The sequence below is a fragment of the Corythoichthys intestinalis genome, chromosome 2 (genome assembly GCF_030265065.1).
Source record: "Corythoichthys intestinalis isolate RoL2023-P3 chromosome 2, ASM3026506v1, whole genome shotgun sequence".
NCBI lineage: Eukaryota > Metazoa > Chordata > Actinopteri > Syngnathiformes > Syngnathidae > Corythoichthys > Corythoichthys intestinalis.
The window spans coordinates 46,082,518-46,099,558 of NC_080396.1; the positions used below are offsets into that span (position 1 = coordinate 46,082,518).

General features: G+C 40.2%; 1 protein-coding gene across 2 annotated transcripts in view; it reads left to right on the top strand.

Annotated features, from left to right (window-relative positions):
• hecw2b (HECT, C2 and WW domain containing E3 ubiquitin protein ligase 2b) overlaps positions 1 to 17,041 on the top strand; it is a 45,867-nt gene that overhangs the window by 19,982 nt on the left and 8,844 nt on the right. For both annotated transcript variants that reach the window (XR_009062481.1, XM_057829342.1), the window contains exons 6-24: positions 163 to 238; positions 316 to 485; positions 569 to 711; positions 796 to 893; positions 2,198 to 2,955; positions 5,011 to 5,134; positions 5,506 to 5,664; positions 8,562 to 8,663; positions 9,100 to 9,250; positions 9,347 to 9,450; positions 10,440 to 10,564; positions 11,360 to 11,545; positions 11,622 to 11,774; positions 12,508 to 12,610; positions 12,698 to 12,794; positions 12,910 to 12,993; positions 13,068 to 13,177; positions 14,821 to 14,941; positions 15,004 to 15,117. Coding sequence is in view for 1 of the 2 variants with exons in the window: in XM_057829342.1 (XP_057685325.1) it covers positions 163 to 238; positions 316 to 485; positions 569 to 711; positions 796 to 893; positions 2,198 to 2,955; positions 5,011 to 5,134; positions 5,506 to 5,664; positions 8,562 to 8,663; positions 9,100 to 9,250; positions 9,347 to 9,450; positions 10,440 to 10,564; positions 11,360 to 11,545; positions 11,622 to 11,774; positions 12,508 to 12,610; positions 12,698 to 12,794; positions 12,910 to 12,993; positions 13,068 to 13,177; positions 14,821 to 14,941; positions 15,004 to 15,117 (2,978 nt within the window). In the remaining variant the exon portion in view is untranslated. The remainder of the gene's footprint in view (positions 1 to 162; positions 239 to 315; positions 486 to 568; positions 712 to 795; positions 894 to 2,197; positions 2,956 to 5,010; positions 5,135 to 5,505; positions 5,665 to 8,561; positions 8,664 to 9,099; positions 9,251 to 9,346; positions 9,451 to 10,439; positions 10,565 to 11,359; positions 11,546 to 11,621; positions 11,775 to 12,507; positions 12,611 to 12,697; positions 12,795 to 12,909; positions 12,994 to 13,067; positions 13,178 to 14,820; positions 14,942 to 15,003; positions 15,118 to 17,041) is intronic.

Consider the following 17,041-nt stretch of genomic DNA (forward strand, 5'->3'; position numbering starts at 1 on the left):
GGCTTAGTTTAAAACTAGTGGCTCTGTCATAGCAGCTTTGTCAGTCAATAAGTGAAACTTTTTAAATCAGGACTGATCGTTACTCATTAAACAACTTTTTTCTCTTGACGCGCAGCAGTATTGTGACTAAAAACTACTTTTCTGTTCATTCTGTCTCTCCAGGTGGGCAGTGAGGATCAAACGGGGGGCCATCCAGGGACGGAACACTGTCGTAAACTGGTCAGCTTCACTCTCTCAGGTGAAAGGACTCCTTTAGCATCAGCAGAGAAAATTACTGTACAAACAAAAGAATAATATGTGCTATGTTTAATATAGACATCCAGGCAGTGGGCCTGAAGAAAGGCATGTTTTTCAACCCGGACCCTTACCTGAAGATGTCCATCCTGCCCGGGAAGAGGACCGGCCTCCCTAAATTCACCCACCACGGTCAGGAGAGGCGGACCTCCATTATTGCCAATACCACCAACCCTGTGTGGCATGGGGAGGTTAGTAACTTGACACACGATTGCTCCTACAGTCCAATTCTGGTGGCTCTGTAAGATTGTATGCCCTATTTGTTGTCTTGTAGAAATACACTTTTGTGGCTCTGATGAGTGACGTGATGGAGATTGAAGTGAAAGATAAATTTGCTAAGAGCCGTCCAATCTTCAAGCGCTTTCTGGGTCAGCTGATCGTACCCGTGCAGAGACTTTTGGAGGGACCTACAGCAGAGTGAGTACATATGCCGTGTGTATAATTAAACTGTGTGCTCTTTGATTATGATTGTATTAAATCCCACTCTTTGTGTGTACACAGCCAACACCCAGTCAGCTACAGCTTGTGTCGCCGGCTGCCGACAGATCACGTTAGTGGGCAACTTCAATTCAGAGTGGACATCACCTCCACACATGAAGGTGTGTGGTTAATTTTGCATTGTCTTGTAGTGTCAATATTGTGCAAAAACAACATGCAGTGGGGAGAACAAGTATTTGATACACTGCCAATGGGAAAACCCATTGGCAGTGTATCAAATACTTGTTCTCCCCACTGTAGTTGCTAAAGTTCAAAGCATTTGAATGGGTTTAAAGCTTTTTTTATTCCTATAAGTTAAAACGTCACACTTCCGGATTTCCAAAGGAAATAATGGTGTTTCTAAACCGTCATTACTGTGCCACAAAATGAGCGTAAAATTAATCTTTAGTCGTTTTGAGGCAATTCATTTACTTAAGCACTGAATAAATTGGAAATTATTGCAGTCATATCACAGTTAAACATCTTTATTCATATCTAAAACCGAATGTCTTGTAATTTCCTCCTTTTTTTTTATTTAACATGGTAAATAGAGTTACACTGTATAGCAGCTTTCCACCTTTAAGCCACTGAAAGCCTTTCCTAATTTACCTACTGATGGTGCAGCACCAGGAGCAACATGTGGTTTAGTATCTTGCTCAAGGATGCTGAAACGAGGTCACCAGGGTTGGAAATTGAACCCAGAACCACTGGATTGGGGGATGACTACTCTACCACTCAGCCACACCGCCTCTTGTCCTTTGCCAGCCAAGGCTAAACGTCAAGCCATTTAATATCTCCAAAGATCATCCTGGAAGATTATATTTGACTGAGTTGAGTCAAGAATAGATTTGTCACAATAATAGGGTGTAAAATGGGTCGGGACAACAATGTTGTTGTCCTCTGATTGATAAACAAGAAAGTGGCTGTAAAAAGAGGCATGGTTTCCCCAGTTTTGGGGGGGGGGGGGTTGTAAAATGCCAGTTCCCTCGAGAGCAACAAGTATTTTCCAAAGCATGTCTTGTTTTCTCTTACAAGATCGACAATCTACAACGCTCAACCTGGAAGTGTCTGCCTGTCTCCTTTTGTGTGAGGTTATGTGAGATGTCTTCCTTAGGGAACTTATTACTAGATCGGTGGTGGATCTTGACGTGTGTGGTGTTGATGTGATGTGATTGAATTTTCAGAGCACACTACACACTATATAACTGAACCTGTTAAATGCCAAATTTGATATTTTCACATGTGGTGTATGTCGCAAAATAAATCATTAAAAAAAAAAAACTTTTTCAAAGATTTAAAAAATCTTAATGTGTATACAGTGGTGTGGAGAGGTTTGGGCATACACAGGGTGTGCCAACTTTTGCATGCCACTGTTTTAGACCAAACAAAAACAAAGCCTGTGTTGTGTTCTAAAACTGATCTCCAGATGCAACAGGAACCATTTTGGGCAGTACCGTGAACAGCGACCCTGGCAGTCCATCTGACGATGAAGAGCTTCCGCAACCCCCCTCATCTTCTCGGCTTGCATGCACCTCTTCCCTCACAAGCTCAGCTGATAGCCCCCTGCTAGTCAATGGTGCTTGTTACTACGGCAACAGCAGCGCGTGGCAGGAGGGCACGATCCTGACTGCTGCGGGCGGCCACACCCACAGGCAGGTTTCCCTAAATGACTACTTGGACGCCATTGAGGCCTCTGGGAACCCCGTGGAGCGACATCCAACAGGACCGTCGCCAAGACTCCGCTCCAGTTTTCCGACAGACACGCGTCTCAACGCAATGCTCCACATAGACTCTGACGAGGACGATGAGAGTGCAGGGCAGCGCAGTGCCCATCTGGAGACAAGATTGCAGAGGACTACAGACTGTGACATTTCTGGTGGGAGCGAAGGCTCCAAATGTGAACTAGCTGGGGCGGGAGGCTCTCCTGTCACTGAGTCGGATCAAGCCGGTGCAGGAAGTGCAGCAAAGCTACATATGGGGGAAGAGTTGGTGAACATCAACACAGATGTTGCTGGAGCATCAGCACATGTCAGTGGAGAAGTGGATGATAGTGTTTCTACTCAGGCTACACAACAAGAATCAACAAGTGAATGCACATGCGGTGAACAAAATTCCAGTATCAACTCCAACCAGGACCCAGCCTGTAGTTCTTCATATAGCTGTGGCCCACTTTCGCCCATTCAGGTAGGATGCTGTAGATCCCAACACTGATTCAGATTCAAATTAATTCAGCAATATTTATGATGGTTTCTTTGGATAAAACACTTTGACCACTGCAATTAGCAAATATGTGAATAGGGGTGTGGCTTTGAATTTTTGCTCAAATCTACATGTAGTATTTTTCTTAAGGGTTATAATAGTTTTAAAAGAGTATTACAACAACGGTGGAAATGCTAATATTCCATCATTTATCCATAAACGCATGCCTTTTGGATTCATGTCATGCCACTTCATGTGATTACACACACTGCAACACCAAGAAAATGAAAGAAATTTGGATCGATTGTCAAGCTAAAACGACTTGCGCCTGAGATCCCCGAAACTAGCATATTGTGTGCGTGACGTCACAACTAGGAAACACCCGGCTAAGGGTCCCAACAAAGTACTGAATTGCGGCAATGATGTCGGACAATTTTGTTTCTAGTTGCAGCGACGAATCCGCCGTAACGAACGTTCTTCTAATAGTGACGAGGAGAGTTATGAACCTTTCTTTGGTGTTTTGGGTTGTCAATTTGAGCCCAAACGAAAGCCAATGCAGCCTAATGAAACGATCATTGAGGGGAGCAATCACACTGATGAAACACCGGCAACAGATCATATGGGAAACACCGAATGGTTTGTTTAGCATTTCTTTTTGTGAAGCTGATACACTGTGACCGCAAAATAAAGTAATATATAGAATAATGATCATTTATTGTGCTATAATGATTTATACATGTGTCCAGTCCTATATCCAATGTGTGATATGTTTTTTTATTATAAAAGAGTACTCACTCTGGCCATTTCCAGCTTGGCTGCTCCCCTCCTTTGCTTTCCTGGGGTGGTGGGGTGGTCTCATCAGTGCCAGTCATCGTCCTCTTTCTTGATATCTCTGCGCATGTATGGTGGGCACCGCATCTGCTTTCAGCAGCAATTTCTTAGCAAAACCTGATTTCATTTGTCCATAGTTCGAATAGCTTTCAAGTGTAAAATGCGCACCACACAAAACCGTGCCGGAGGCTGGGTCTGCAAAATTAGCCCTCTTTGCACGAACGAACTTTACTCATTGTCTGCGTAGTCCAGCTCTTTTTCTCGCGTTCGGGAACTCATGGGTACTACATTGCGACAAATGGCTATTTGTACACCACATAGCATGACAGGTTTGAACCATTTTAGCGACTCTCTCGCAACTCTCTCGTCGATAAACAACGATGGCACCTGCCTCGACCTTTTGTTTCCTGGCTGTGACGTCACAGCCCCATTTGGCTGTTTCCGGGCTACATTCGGAAATGTTCGTAATTTTCTATCTATTTTCGATAATTGCTCATGAATGTGGTTTGTTTTTTTTGTTAACCTTATTAATACTTGTCTTGCCACATAGCGGTTCTATTGATATCTCACAGCCCCTAAGTATTATAATTCTCTTTAAAAAACATTCAAAATACATTTTTACATTACATTTATTTAAATACATTTGTAATTTACCCAAGGTTCGTGAATTTAATTGATTGATAGAGATGATAAAAAGATAAGGATATTTTGACCAAGTATATTTAATGTGTAATGTCATCTTAGTTTATTCATTTATAGTTATTACAAGAAAATCTCATTTTAATTTGTTTGGAAAATATTATATTAGTAGTACAATATTAGTTGTTTCATTAATTTTCCTGAACTTTGCCCTATAAAATTGTGCACCTTTCATTTTGTGCTTGCACACCTAAAGTTTTAAGGTTGATGTTTGAAGAATAAATGGAGGACTGGAGTCTAAATTAGGGTCACTCCTTCACACCTAAGGATAATTTTTTAACAAGGAGAAAAAAAATGATTATTTCTTTAGATGTATATACAGTATATGTGCTTCTGATATTGTTTAGACCAGGGGAGAAATCCTTACTTCCACTGACTGCTCTGTGAAAAATGTGTAATGATTGCATAAACTACTACCACAGACAAAAAAGGTGGCGCGCTTTCAGAAAAAAAAGATTGTTTTAAAATATCTGTATTTGCAAGTATCAAGCATCTGCTTTTTGTTTCTAGGAGGTGGAGATACGGACGGAAGTGGCCCCTAGGGCAGAAGAGGAAAGGGCAGAGCTATCGAGCAGTAACAGCTTGGCGACTTCTGCTATGACGACCACTAGCGACATAGTAACCTGTGATGCAGGTGTGTGTCCAGCCAATTAATTGGTCTTTTAGAATTACGTCCATTTTGCAGACTTTCATTGCACTCACATTTGCATCTGGAGGGTTTATTAGTAAAAGCAGTTTATGCTAATAGTATACTGTCTTTGTTCAGCCTGTGACTATGCATAGAGCACAGGGACAATGACTAAACAATTGAATGCTCCTCCAGTAGCTTATTGGTTATTAAACCTTTTTAAAGTTAAAAATTATAACTATGACCGACCTGCTAACTCCGTAAACGCGTCATTAAAAGGCAGCCAATAATTTAGATTCAGAAGATGCCTGACTGGACATCTGTTGAACTTAATAGAGATACCTAAGACAACATGTCATCCTTTCTGTCTTCTACAGGTGTTGTCAACCCAGATGTGCTGGGACAGGAGGAGGAGGATGAACGAGGGGAGGTATGGAAGAGACGGTCTCTACGGGCTGCTGAAGTGGCAGCCCATGACCAAGTGGCATGCAGGGCCAGAGAAGGACTGACCACAACGTTATCGGAAGGAGAGACCGGTGAGCTGACTTGACAAGCAAAGAATGAAAAATAAATAAATGAATGCTCTAAGACAGGGGTGTCCAAAGTATTCCACAAAAGGCGCAGTGGGCACATGATTTCATTCTAACCGATCAAAATGACACCTTTTCACCAATCTGGTGTTGTCTTACTAATGTAATCATTATTGCAGTCAAGGTCGACGCCGATTGCCCCCTACTCACTAGCAGAATAATAGCTAACAGTGGTTGCAATCTCCTCAAAGTCTAAATGCTCTGCATGTCTCAACTCCAAGGCGTTAAAAGTTACAAAGACATTTACAATATATTTACGTTATGTTACCCACTGGTAGGTAATTAATTTGTCAGTGTCGCTAATCTGAGTAAACTATTGATATTATTAGGCTAACAAAAATAGCTATACGCCTTATTTACTATTGATGGTAGTAAGGTAACTTAAATAGCTGTGTGCCCTTTTTTAGTCCTGACTACGGGACGAGGCTAGTCAAGGGATCGCTTTTTCTATTTCTGGATTGATGGCTCAACTATACTGATAATGGTAGATGTTTTTTTCTTTACTGTCTATTTATTTATTTTTAAATATTTTTTAATATAGTTCGCGGTGTTACTATTTCGGTTCAGTGAATTAAAAAAAAAAAATTAATGTATTCAAATAAGTAAATAAATAAATATAATTGCTGTATATCCTGCACTATAGGGCGCATTGGAGTATAAGACGCACCTTCAACAAATGGTCTATTTTAAAATTGTCTCCATATATAACCGCATTATAAGGCACAGTAGTAGTAGTGGTTGGGGTTGTATTACGTATCCACTAGATCAGTGTTTTTCAACCTTTTCTGAGTCATGGCACATTTTTACATGGGAAAAAATGTCGCGGCACACCACGAACCAAAAATGTTCCAAAATTGCTTACTGTACAGTATATTCAATTATCCAATAATTTCTCAATATTTATTCTAACTCAGTGTGACTTGAGCCTGTTTAGATGAACACAAAGCCGATATCCTGGCTGCAATTGAAGAAAGACGTACATGAAGCTCTTCTTCAACAGCTCTTTGTCTCTCTCTTTTTTTTTTTATCGCAGTTAGGCTTGAAAAGCTCTGACTTATCAGACAGGGGGACTTTAGCAATGCCTTTAACCGCATCAGGGCCGAGCACCTCGTTGTCAATTACTTTGCAGGCAGGGAGTTTTAATTTCTCTGCCACAGTGTGAGACTTTTTGGATTTAGCAACAAGTTCAGCAACAAGGTAACTGGCTTTGAGGGCTTTCTCATTTACCTTTGTAGTTTTTCTCAAAAAAGTTGCCTGTTTCTCTGTGTTTTCACAAAGGCAAACAAAATAGTCAATCGACTTGTTTTTAAGCGATGGGTGTTTCGTTTGGAGTTGACGTTTAAGCTTGTTTGGCACCATGGCGCTGTTGGATAGCTGCTTGTGTCGCATTCAAGAACTGCTCTGATTTCTAGCCATCAGCCACCTTGCTGTCCTCGATAATGTGTTGGAATAAAACACAGGGGGAGGATTGACGGTCGTCACATATGGATAAAATAGAAAGAACACTTTCGTGTATATCGACACTTGACGAGTCTAATCCAATGACGTACAGTAGACATGCTGGGGTCCACATTGTCGCAGAAAGCAAGGTGGCTAGAAATATGAGCAGTTCTTGAACACGACACGAGCAATACCTCCCTCATTTGCACACAACCGAAACCTTCTACCTAGTCCTTCCTTCCTTCTGCAACTCCGCCCGACGACATAAAAAAAAAAAAAAAAAAAAAAAAAGATGCGATATAGGATAATTTCTCGTGGCACACCTGACAATCTCTCACAGCTCTCTAGTGAAAAACAGTGCACTAGATAAAGATGCACTAAAGGGAATGCCATGCCATGAGTAACCAATATTCATCCTTATACAGGGTGACCAAAAAAAAGGGAACTTTTTAACAATCCAATAAAACCAAGAGTGATGAAAGAAAAATATTTTATCAATAGGAATGGAAAAATTAAAACATGCCGATGAAGAAACATGCATTCTTGAAATCTTCTGTTGAGATTCCTCATCTGAGATAGAATAATGTCAATGTCATCCTGTTTTCTCCATAGTTACTAAAATGGCACATTGTCTACTTGCTCAAGGTCACTGTCTCTGTCACTGCCAATTCGCAAAATTTGCCGTTTTTTTTTAAGTGGTCAACAGCAGATTTCAAGAATGCATTCATTCAGGAGGACACCATTTAAAGGACATAATTTTAAAATGAAAAATCCATAATTATTTCTTAAATGGAATTTTTAAGGTTCCAATTACTATGAAAAAAAATATTTTCTTCCGTCACTCTGGGTTTTATTGGATTGTTAAAAACTTGATTTTGGGTCACACTGTTGTTGTAGTTGTAGTAGCTTTATGCATTCACTAGATAGAGCTAAGCTAAATCATGTCATGATTAACCAATATTGATCATACATAAGGCACATCTGATTATAAGGCGCACTGTCAGCTTTTGAGAAAATGGAAGGCTTTTAGGTGCACCTTATGGTGCATAAAAAATGGGTAATTATGTATATGAATTTAAAAATCATATTCATATCTTATATTTCAAAATTTTTAGCATTTGCTTATTTGAATATTTCCGCCCCCGCTGCTGAAAAAACAAATCCCACATGAACACTGTTCACACACAGCCCTGTGCAACCTCCTCACCCCCCCCTCACATAGTCTCACTGTAAACTATTTTCATAAGTTGAGAACCCTGGAACCACCTGCCGGTATGCAATTCTGTATCAGTGTTGAAAGATGTTTTATACGTCTAAAAATCTGCTACCATCTATTTTGTTGATGTAATATATTCTAAATAATGATAACAGTCATTGTTTGTGTGCATGCTTGTGTCACAAAGGGGCCGTAGCTCAAGTCAATGGCCACGTCTCTGTTCACACACTGCCGTCTGTACGCCATGACATTAGTCGCTACCAGAGGGTGGACGAACCCCTCCCACCAAGTGAGTGTTCTTCAGTATTTTTGTTATTTGTTTGGTTGAAAAAATAAACCGTGGAACTCCCAAGGTCCAACACAGTTGATCCAGGATGTTACTTGAGCTCTAATTTGTTTGGATTTGGAAACGCTTCGTCCCATAGGAAGTGATGGAATTAGGAGTATAGTAGAAACATATCAAAGTTTTGATACACTGGTCTCTGCAACATTTTAAATTATTTTTGCCTTAAACTACTTCTGAGAGAACAGCAATTTGTGCAAAAAGTACTGAAACCATGAACAACTGGTGATGTGTATTGAAAAAGTCAAATAAAATTCACTTATAAATTAATCTGTAAATTACACTAGGAAGCCCAATACTCCCAACTTTTTCTGACTTGAGTATACGACTGGCATGGAACTATTAGTGAGGAGACATGCCAAAGCGTGTGTTTGCCTATTAGATTGGGAGGCGCGAATTGACAGCCATGGGAGGATCTTTTACGTGGACCACGTGAACAGAACCACCACCTGGCAACGGCCCACTGCCCCGGCTGCTCAGCAGACACTCCAGAGGTCCAGCTCCATCCAGCAGATGGAGCAACTGAATCGCAGGTCCAGCCCACTGAATTCTTGAATGTCAACATTGTGTAACTAATAGCATTTCCTGAATTAAAATATAACCACACTGATGAACAAACTCACCTTTAGGTATCAGAGCATCCGGAGAACGATCACTAATGATAGCAGAGCAGAGGAGATGCCAGCCAATGAACAACCAGCAGATGAAACCGATCTGCACCCCTCCTTTCCAGGTTACGTCTGAGGATACATACTCATTTCATGTACATTTTTAAAGGGATCCACGGATAGAAACACTTGTAGTTCTTATAAGATAAACGTTATTATGAGTTAAAATAATTTGATATTGAAACCCTTCTTGATGTTTTCGTTTTCATACAATTTGTAGAAAAAACTAGGTCGCCATGTTTGCTGACGTTGCAGGGCGGTGACGTCACATGGTTACGGCTTCCAGAGTATGACTTTAGCAACCTAAACATGTCATCTGTTCAACCCTTTTAATTTGAACCCGAGAGGAACATTAATGAACATGATGACAGCACCGAAGATATCTCACAAAACGAGCTGCAAGAGCAAAATGAACAGGATAGACTGGATGAAACGAGACTAGAGAAGGAGGAAAAAACGGTCAATGCTGACAGCACTGCTGTAACGAGTCACATGACATTTTGTAGGGAAAATGACAAGCAGTACTCAATTTGGACATTTAGGGATGTACGTAGTTTCTATGGGGTGTACTCACATTTGTTGCCAGGGCTTTATATATCAACGTCTTTATTTTAGGACGTATTTATAAGGACATGCAGTAACCCGGTAGTATTCGTTGAGTGACAGTGACAATCCGTCATCACCCCGAGCGTCCATAAAACATGGCGTCCTCCGTAGGTCAAAACATTTACTAGTGCAGTAATCCGGTAGTATTCGTCGGGTGAAAGTGACAATCTTCGTCATCCCCCCGAACGTCCATATAACATGGCGCCCTTCGTAGGTCAAAACATGTACTAAATATTATAGATTTTTAAATCAATGGCAATATTTTATGTGATTCTAACATATTTTAGTAAATAAGAAGATTTGTGGCTTACTAGAGCTTACAAGGCTTTAAGTCCGAGGTTTCCTTTAAAATGAATTATTATTATTACCATATTATTTTTACATAATGTGAGAAAATATTATTGCATTGTTGTTTATATAAACATTCTGTGGCTCTCGTCATTTGCAGAGCTCCGTCGGGACAGTAGCACAGCTCAGTCTAGTTCTCGATCCCGCTTATATCTGCTGCTCCAGTCTCCCAGTGCAAGGTTCCTCACCAGCCCTGACTTCTTCACTGTGCTGCATTCTAACCCTGTATGTGCAAACAGAATCTCTTTCATTTGAATTTTTTTTTTTTAAAGTTCCCTAGGCCGGATATACTCCCTCAAAGAAAAATTAAACTGAAACTGAACCAAATCACACACTTAGCTAACCTTGCAAAGAGGGAAGTGTGAACGTGGCATGTAAACAGCGCTGCCTTGCTTGAGGGCATCTCGACTTTACACAGCAAAAAATCGAGCCAATAGGAGCCATTTTAAGGATGAACTACTGCTTTACCATATAATTACGTGACACAATGACAGCAAAAGAGGAAAAAGTACCGACGCTGTACAAGTACAGATCGATAGTTCTGATTCAAATCTTTTACTTACAAATAAGTAAAGAGGTAAAAGGGAAAAATACAAAACGCTTTGTATTTTAGTGACAGAGTAAAGATATTTTTTTTAGTTATATACATTTCACACATTGAGTATGTAGAAGAAGAGAAAACTACTCAAAATACTTCTTTAATGAATTACAATGATGTTTTTTTTTATGGAATGTTAATGTTCCCTTGTTGAGGTTCCTCCAAGTTGTTGCTGTCGTTCTCTTTGTTTTTTTTTTATCTTTATTTATTTTATTTTATTTTTGCCTTTTAGGACGTCTCAAATCAATAGAGACCTCAACCAGGTAGCCTATTCAGAAAAAGCAAGGCGTAATACAGTATTTGTTGGTAAATCTCTAGTGTAAAAAATAGAATAAAATCGGAAATATAGAATTAGATCTCCCTCTCCATTGTATGCCACCCTAACACCATTTAAAGATTTTTCTCTGTTATCTTTCTGCCAGAGTGCCTATCGCATGTTCACCACCAATACGTGCTTGAAACACATGATCAGTAAGGTTCGCCGGGACACGCACCACTTTGAGCGCTACCAGCACAACAGGGACCTGGTAGCATTCCTTAACATGTTTGCCAACAAACAGCTGGAATTGCCTCGAGGCTGGGAGATGAAGCATGACCACACCGGGAAGGTGGGCCCTTGTCATCACCATCATTGTCTTATTTGGTGTGTAAAAATCAACTGACCGCAACTGTGTTGTTGCTCAGCCTTTCTTTGTGGACCATAATAGTCGAGCAACCACCTTCATTGACCCTCGGCTGCCCCTGCAGAGCTGTCGACCACCAAGCCTGTTGACTCATCGTCAACACCTGACCCGCCAACGCAGCCATAGTGCTGGTGAGGTCAGCCCACGACGCCTGGTAAGCCCTGTTGAAAAGCGGTCTGCAACTATTATCACCCTGTGACCCACATTTTACTATTGTTGTTGAGTCGCTATCCATTTTTATAGCTAAGAACACCTAAGAAAATGTATTTTTCAAGAATATACCTTGGGAGTATTTATGTGTAATATATTTTTAAGTTAGATGTTTACTCTATCAGTGTTTTTATGTGTTAAACTGCTTAATTGTCAAACTAATATTGCACTCTTTGGCGTCTTGCCTTGACTACTGAAGAATAATATGGTCAAGTGCTTAAAAAAAAGACTTGTATAAACTGCAAATGACTCAGAATTGGGAGTCTTGAAGGGAAATAGCAATGCTGAGTGGATGTTTGAAGCTTTTTGTTGTCGTTGTTTTAGTTTTTTCATTTTCAAGACTAGTGTTTTTTCTGTGCATTTTTTTTCCACTTGAATTAATTTTGTATATTAATTTGCATTTTTTTCCACTTGAATTAATTTTGTATATTAATTTGTACCCCAGGAAGATGAGATTTGACAATACAATATGATACAATAACATGTTGGGTCTTTTTTATTTTTGACAGATACTCCAAATGTTATTCTTTCGCATTGAAATTTGATGAATTTTCAAAAAGGCCCTTGTAATACACCATAAATATTCTGTGCTTGTGCTACAAAATTTGCGAACACTGATTTTTAATTGTGGCTTACTGTAAATTCTACTCAACTGGTGATGCAATCCCACTCTGCAGGTGGGCGAAGAGTCCCGTCATGCCGGTCCGCCTGTCTTGCCAAGGCCCTCAAACACCTTCTCATCTGCCAGCAGGGGTCAGGTTCCAGACGTTGTGCCCGTGGGTTAGTATGCATGCAAGTGACACTATTAAAAATTTAAATCAGTTGGTTTGTATTTAATCTTTTTGTGTGTTTTTATCCCATCTGTAGCGTACAATGACAAGATTGTGGCTTTTCTACGGCAAGCCAACATCTTTGAGATTTTACAGGAGAGGCAGCCAGATTTCCATCGGAATCATTCACTTAGGTAAACTCACTCTGGGTTTACATCAATTTTACACAAGATCTTCTCTGTCCAGATCCATTTCTTTATGTAAGAAATTTTGTTCATGAAGTGCATTTCAATGTTGCTATGACAACAGGGAGAAAGTCCAGTTAATACGCACAGACGGCGCGTCAGGATTGGCGCGGTTGTCAGGAGACGCCGACCTGGTCATTTTGCTAAGGTGAAGCCCTCTTTCTTGTACTAGTAATTCATCAATTTCTTCTTGTTAGCTCACTGTCTTTTCCCTCTCTGCAGTCTCTTTGAGGATGAAGTTATGTCATATGTGCCTCCTCATGCCTTACTACACCCCAGCTACTGCCAGTCACCACGGGGTTCTCCTGTCTCCTCTCCACAAAACTCACCTGGTAAGATCAAGTCAACAGCAATTTAGTTTACAAGTGATTTGTGCATGTACAGTATTATCGCTAGCAGTGTTGTCACAGATTACTGATTACGCCTGCAAAAAGTAATTTAGTTACTTTACTGATTATTTTATTATCAATGTAATGAAGTTACTTCAGAAGTAATTTATGGGTTACTTTTTACCAATTGTTCTCCCTTTGCTGCCTCAACATAAGAATGACAACAGAAAAATATCATGACATGTAATTGACTTTCCGATAATTGAATTTAAAAGGGAAGATCAGACATTTTCACACAAGACTTAATATTCGAGTTAGCGGGGGTTTAATTAGTCGATGGAGTTTATTTAAACCAGCATTGACTCGTGCTAGCTTAGCCACTCCGGAGTCCTGAAACTAACAATTATGTAATTATCTCATTCTGAAAGGTTCGGTGAATCTACATGTGAAACTTGTGGGGTTCGGTCCCTTTAGCAAGGTTAAGAACCACTACCCTAGTAGCTATAAAGTTTGAGTGTGTGCGCTAGGCTGTTCAATTTGGATACAGAAGATGAGGACTGATGGATTTGTGGATTGATTAAAATTGACAGTTGAACTCTGTTTTGCTCCTGCTGCCTTTTTGATTAAGAAAAAAAAAAAAAAAAAAACGCTGCATGCTAGCGTATGTTTTTCATGCGGCCACTACAAGTAGTCCCGGGTTACGAACGAGTTCCTTTCCTACACTGGCGACGTAACCCGAATTCCACTTAAATTGGAATTAGCCCTTCAAGTACCCCTACATCTCAAAATAACCCTCCAAAAACATGTATGACACGTCATTGTACTGTCTTCGCCAAGACGTTAGAGCTAAGTCCTAGCTAGACAGCGAGCTAAGCTCAGAAATGACCATGTCAGACATCCGTGTGGTTTGCTGACTTTATTCAGCTGCTCATGAAATCAACATTTGCAGAATGAAACTAAAAAAAAATGAAATCAGTTTCATCTTCCTGCACCAAAATAAAAGCACGTATAGCAAAACAAAGTCAACATTGTATTATTTTCAAAAACCGACTGGAGACAAAATGGCGGACAAGACTCCGGCGTCGTAAAGTCAAAATCACGCAAGTTGTGTACGTCGTAACCTGGGTACTACCCGTAATGCGGTGCACCTTTTGTGTGTGTTAAATACAAAAATATCACCCGAAAATGAGCCTGTGCCTTATGGTCGCGAAAAATGAAACTTCAATATGTGACACCTTTACCTATTTAAAGGCTTTTAACAACCTTAAAATTGTGTTTTTTGGTCATAAATCTTCTTATTGTGCAAACTATTTTATGTAACTGAAACAGATTTAACCTAAAGAAAGATCCCAAGTTTTTGGGAGTAGCAACCATTATTATTCACCAAATTTGACGCGTAGGTTCTCCAGGGTCAAATACCAGGAAAATTTGTCTCACATATATCTTTTGACATCAAGTATTTCAATATACGCAATGTACCAATTATTTTAGAAGTATTATTACTATTCCAGTACTTTGGAGATATCGAGCAGTTGACATGCAAGATGATACCAAAAAGTGAAATTTCAAAATAAAAAGAATCAATTTAAATAAATCAAGTGCAAGAAATGACAGAGAAGCCACAGTACCTCTTTTCTGTCTTGTAGGTACCCAAAGAGCAAACGCCAGAGCTCCAGCACCCTACAAGAGAGACTTTGAGGCCAAACTACGCAATTTCTACAGAAAGCTGGAGACCAAAGGTTACGGCCAAGGGCCAGGAAAGCTCAAGTAGGTGCCTGTAAACTAGTGGTTAAGTAAACATGATTCACAAAACTAATACACATTCTTAGATTGATCATCCGCCGTGACCACCTGCTAGAAGATGCTTTCAATCAGATCACATGCTACTCCCGCAAAGATCTGCAGCGCAGTAAGCTGTATGTCAGCTTTGTGGGTGAAGAGGGGTGAGTAGCTAGTGGCTGGACTCCAATAAGCATGCACTAACAAAATTTGTTATATCGATTTTCAATTGGCAGAGCAAGGCAATTTAGTATATTGCAAAATAAATAAATAAATAAATTAGTGCTGTCAAATTTATCGCATTAACGGGCGGTAATTAATTTTTTTAATTAATCACGTTAAAATATTTGACCCAATTAATGCATGCATGGAATGACCCGTTCATGCGTTGCCTCAAACAGTTTACAATGACACCATTTTAGCACATTGAGAGCGCAAAGGCAGAGAAATGCGAGTGGACACAGGCGTTCATTGGACCGTGCCTTTTATTGGCTTAAAGTGCTTGTGACACGAAAAAGCATGTTTATTTCATAATACACGCGGTATTTTATGCTCCTGAATGATATGGACCGCTTGGATGTGTGTGGAAGCGATCGCTATATTTATTTAGTTTTTTGAATCCCGCGCCAGGAAAATGAGTGACTTCCGGCTTCGGTCTCGCATTGAGGAGGAGGGCGCTGTGACGTGTACGGTAGAAGACGTCCTCTTCACGCTACAGTGTACTGTTGTGTATGAGGAGTTGAGGACTAAGGATTCAGCTGATTTTGCAGATTAATACTTTTATTTTTTGCATCACGCCAGCCAAACGGCTGCAGAAAAATCATTCTGTATGCGGGAGAGGCGTATGCGCCTTTTTGGAGTTTCAAAAGGTTCCCATTCACCGTGGATATTTACTGTAAGACCATTGGACTTACAAGGAAGTGAGTAAACATCTTGTTTTGTATTATGTCAAATACGAATACAGTGATTACAAAGTAAACACTATAAAATTCCTTTAAATAAAGGAATACTTACGTTTGATCATTGATAGGTATGTGAAAAGCTATCCTCACGCTCATTAGCAGTTAGCTGTTAGCACGTTAGCTACACAACAATTCCAGCCACCCTCCTCCAGGGAACGAACTGTGAATTGCTCTCCGCCGGGCGGTTTGCCGATCCGCAAAGAAACTCGACAACCGGGTCGTCATGTCAAATAATCCAGGCTAGTTATGTGTGATTTTCCACTTCGAAGACTTTGAAACATCCCTCGGTTCGGGTTAGCATGTCGGCTAGCTGTCACTCCTTCTGGTCTGTTTACATTCTCCGAAGCCGGGGAAGGGAAATGACATATGTCCGATTTAGGTGTCATAAAATATCGTTCGGCAGGTGTGACAGTAAAGGTAAAGTCGACTGTTTTGACCATTATGGAGTAATTTTGCCATGTCGTCTTGAATAAATGGATTTTTATTATTTTATATTCCATTTAGCACAAGTTATTTGTCATGACCATGCCATTTATTTAGCAATTGGGGAAAGTACTTGGGTAAAAAGAATATCCTGTAAAAATATTGAAGTAGAGAGACAGAAACAATGACATTTTGCCGCTCTCTTCGTCGCGTTTTCCTCATTGTGAATAGTTCCCCCTCGACGGGCTGACTGGTCCTTCTCAAGCCATTTATATAGCTATTGGGGAAAAATACTTGGATAAAAAGAATATCCTGTAAAAATATTGAAGTAAAGAGACAGAAACAGTGACATTTTGCCGCTCTCTTCGTCACGTTTTCCTCATTGTGAATAGTTCCCCCTCGACGGGCTGACTGGTCCTTCTCAAGCCATTTATATAGCTATTGGGGAAAATACTTGGATAAAAAGAATATCCTGTAAAAATATTGGGAGTAGAGAGACTGAAACAAAGACATTTTTCAGCTCTCTTCGTCTCGTTTTCCTCGTTCTGAACAATTCCCCCTCAATGGGCTGAATAGTAAAACCGATGAGCCTAGTCTACCGCTGACGTCATCCACCTGTTGGGGACGCTAAAGCCCTATAATTGTAGGCGTGGCTAACCGGCAGATTAAAAGACTAATTTCTCGTCATCTGCGCTTTGCTAAA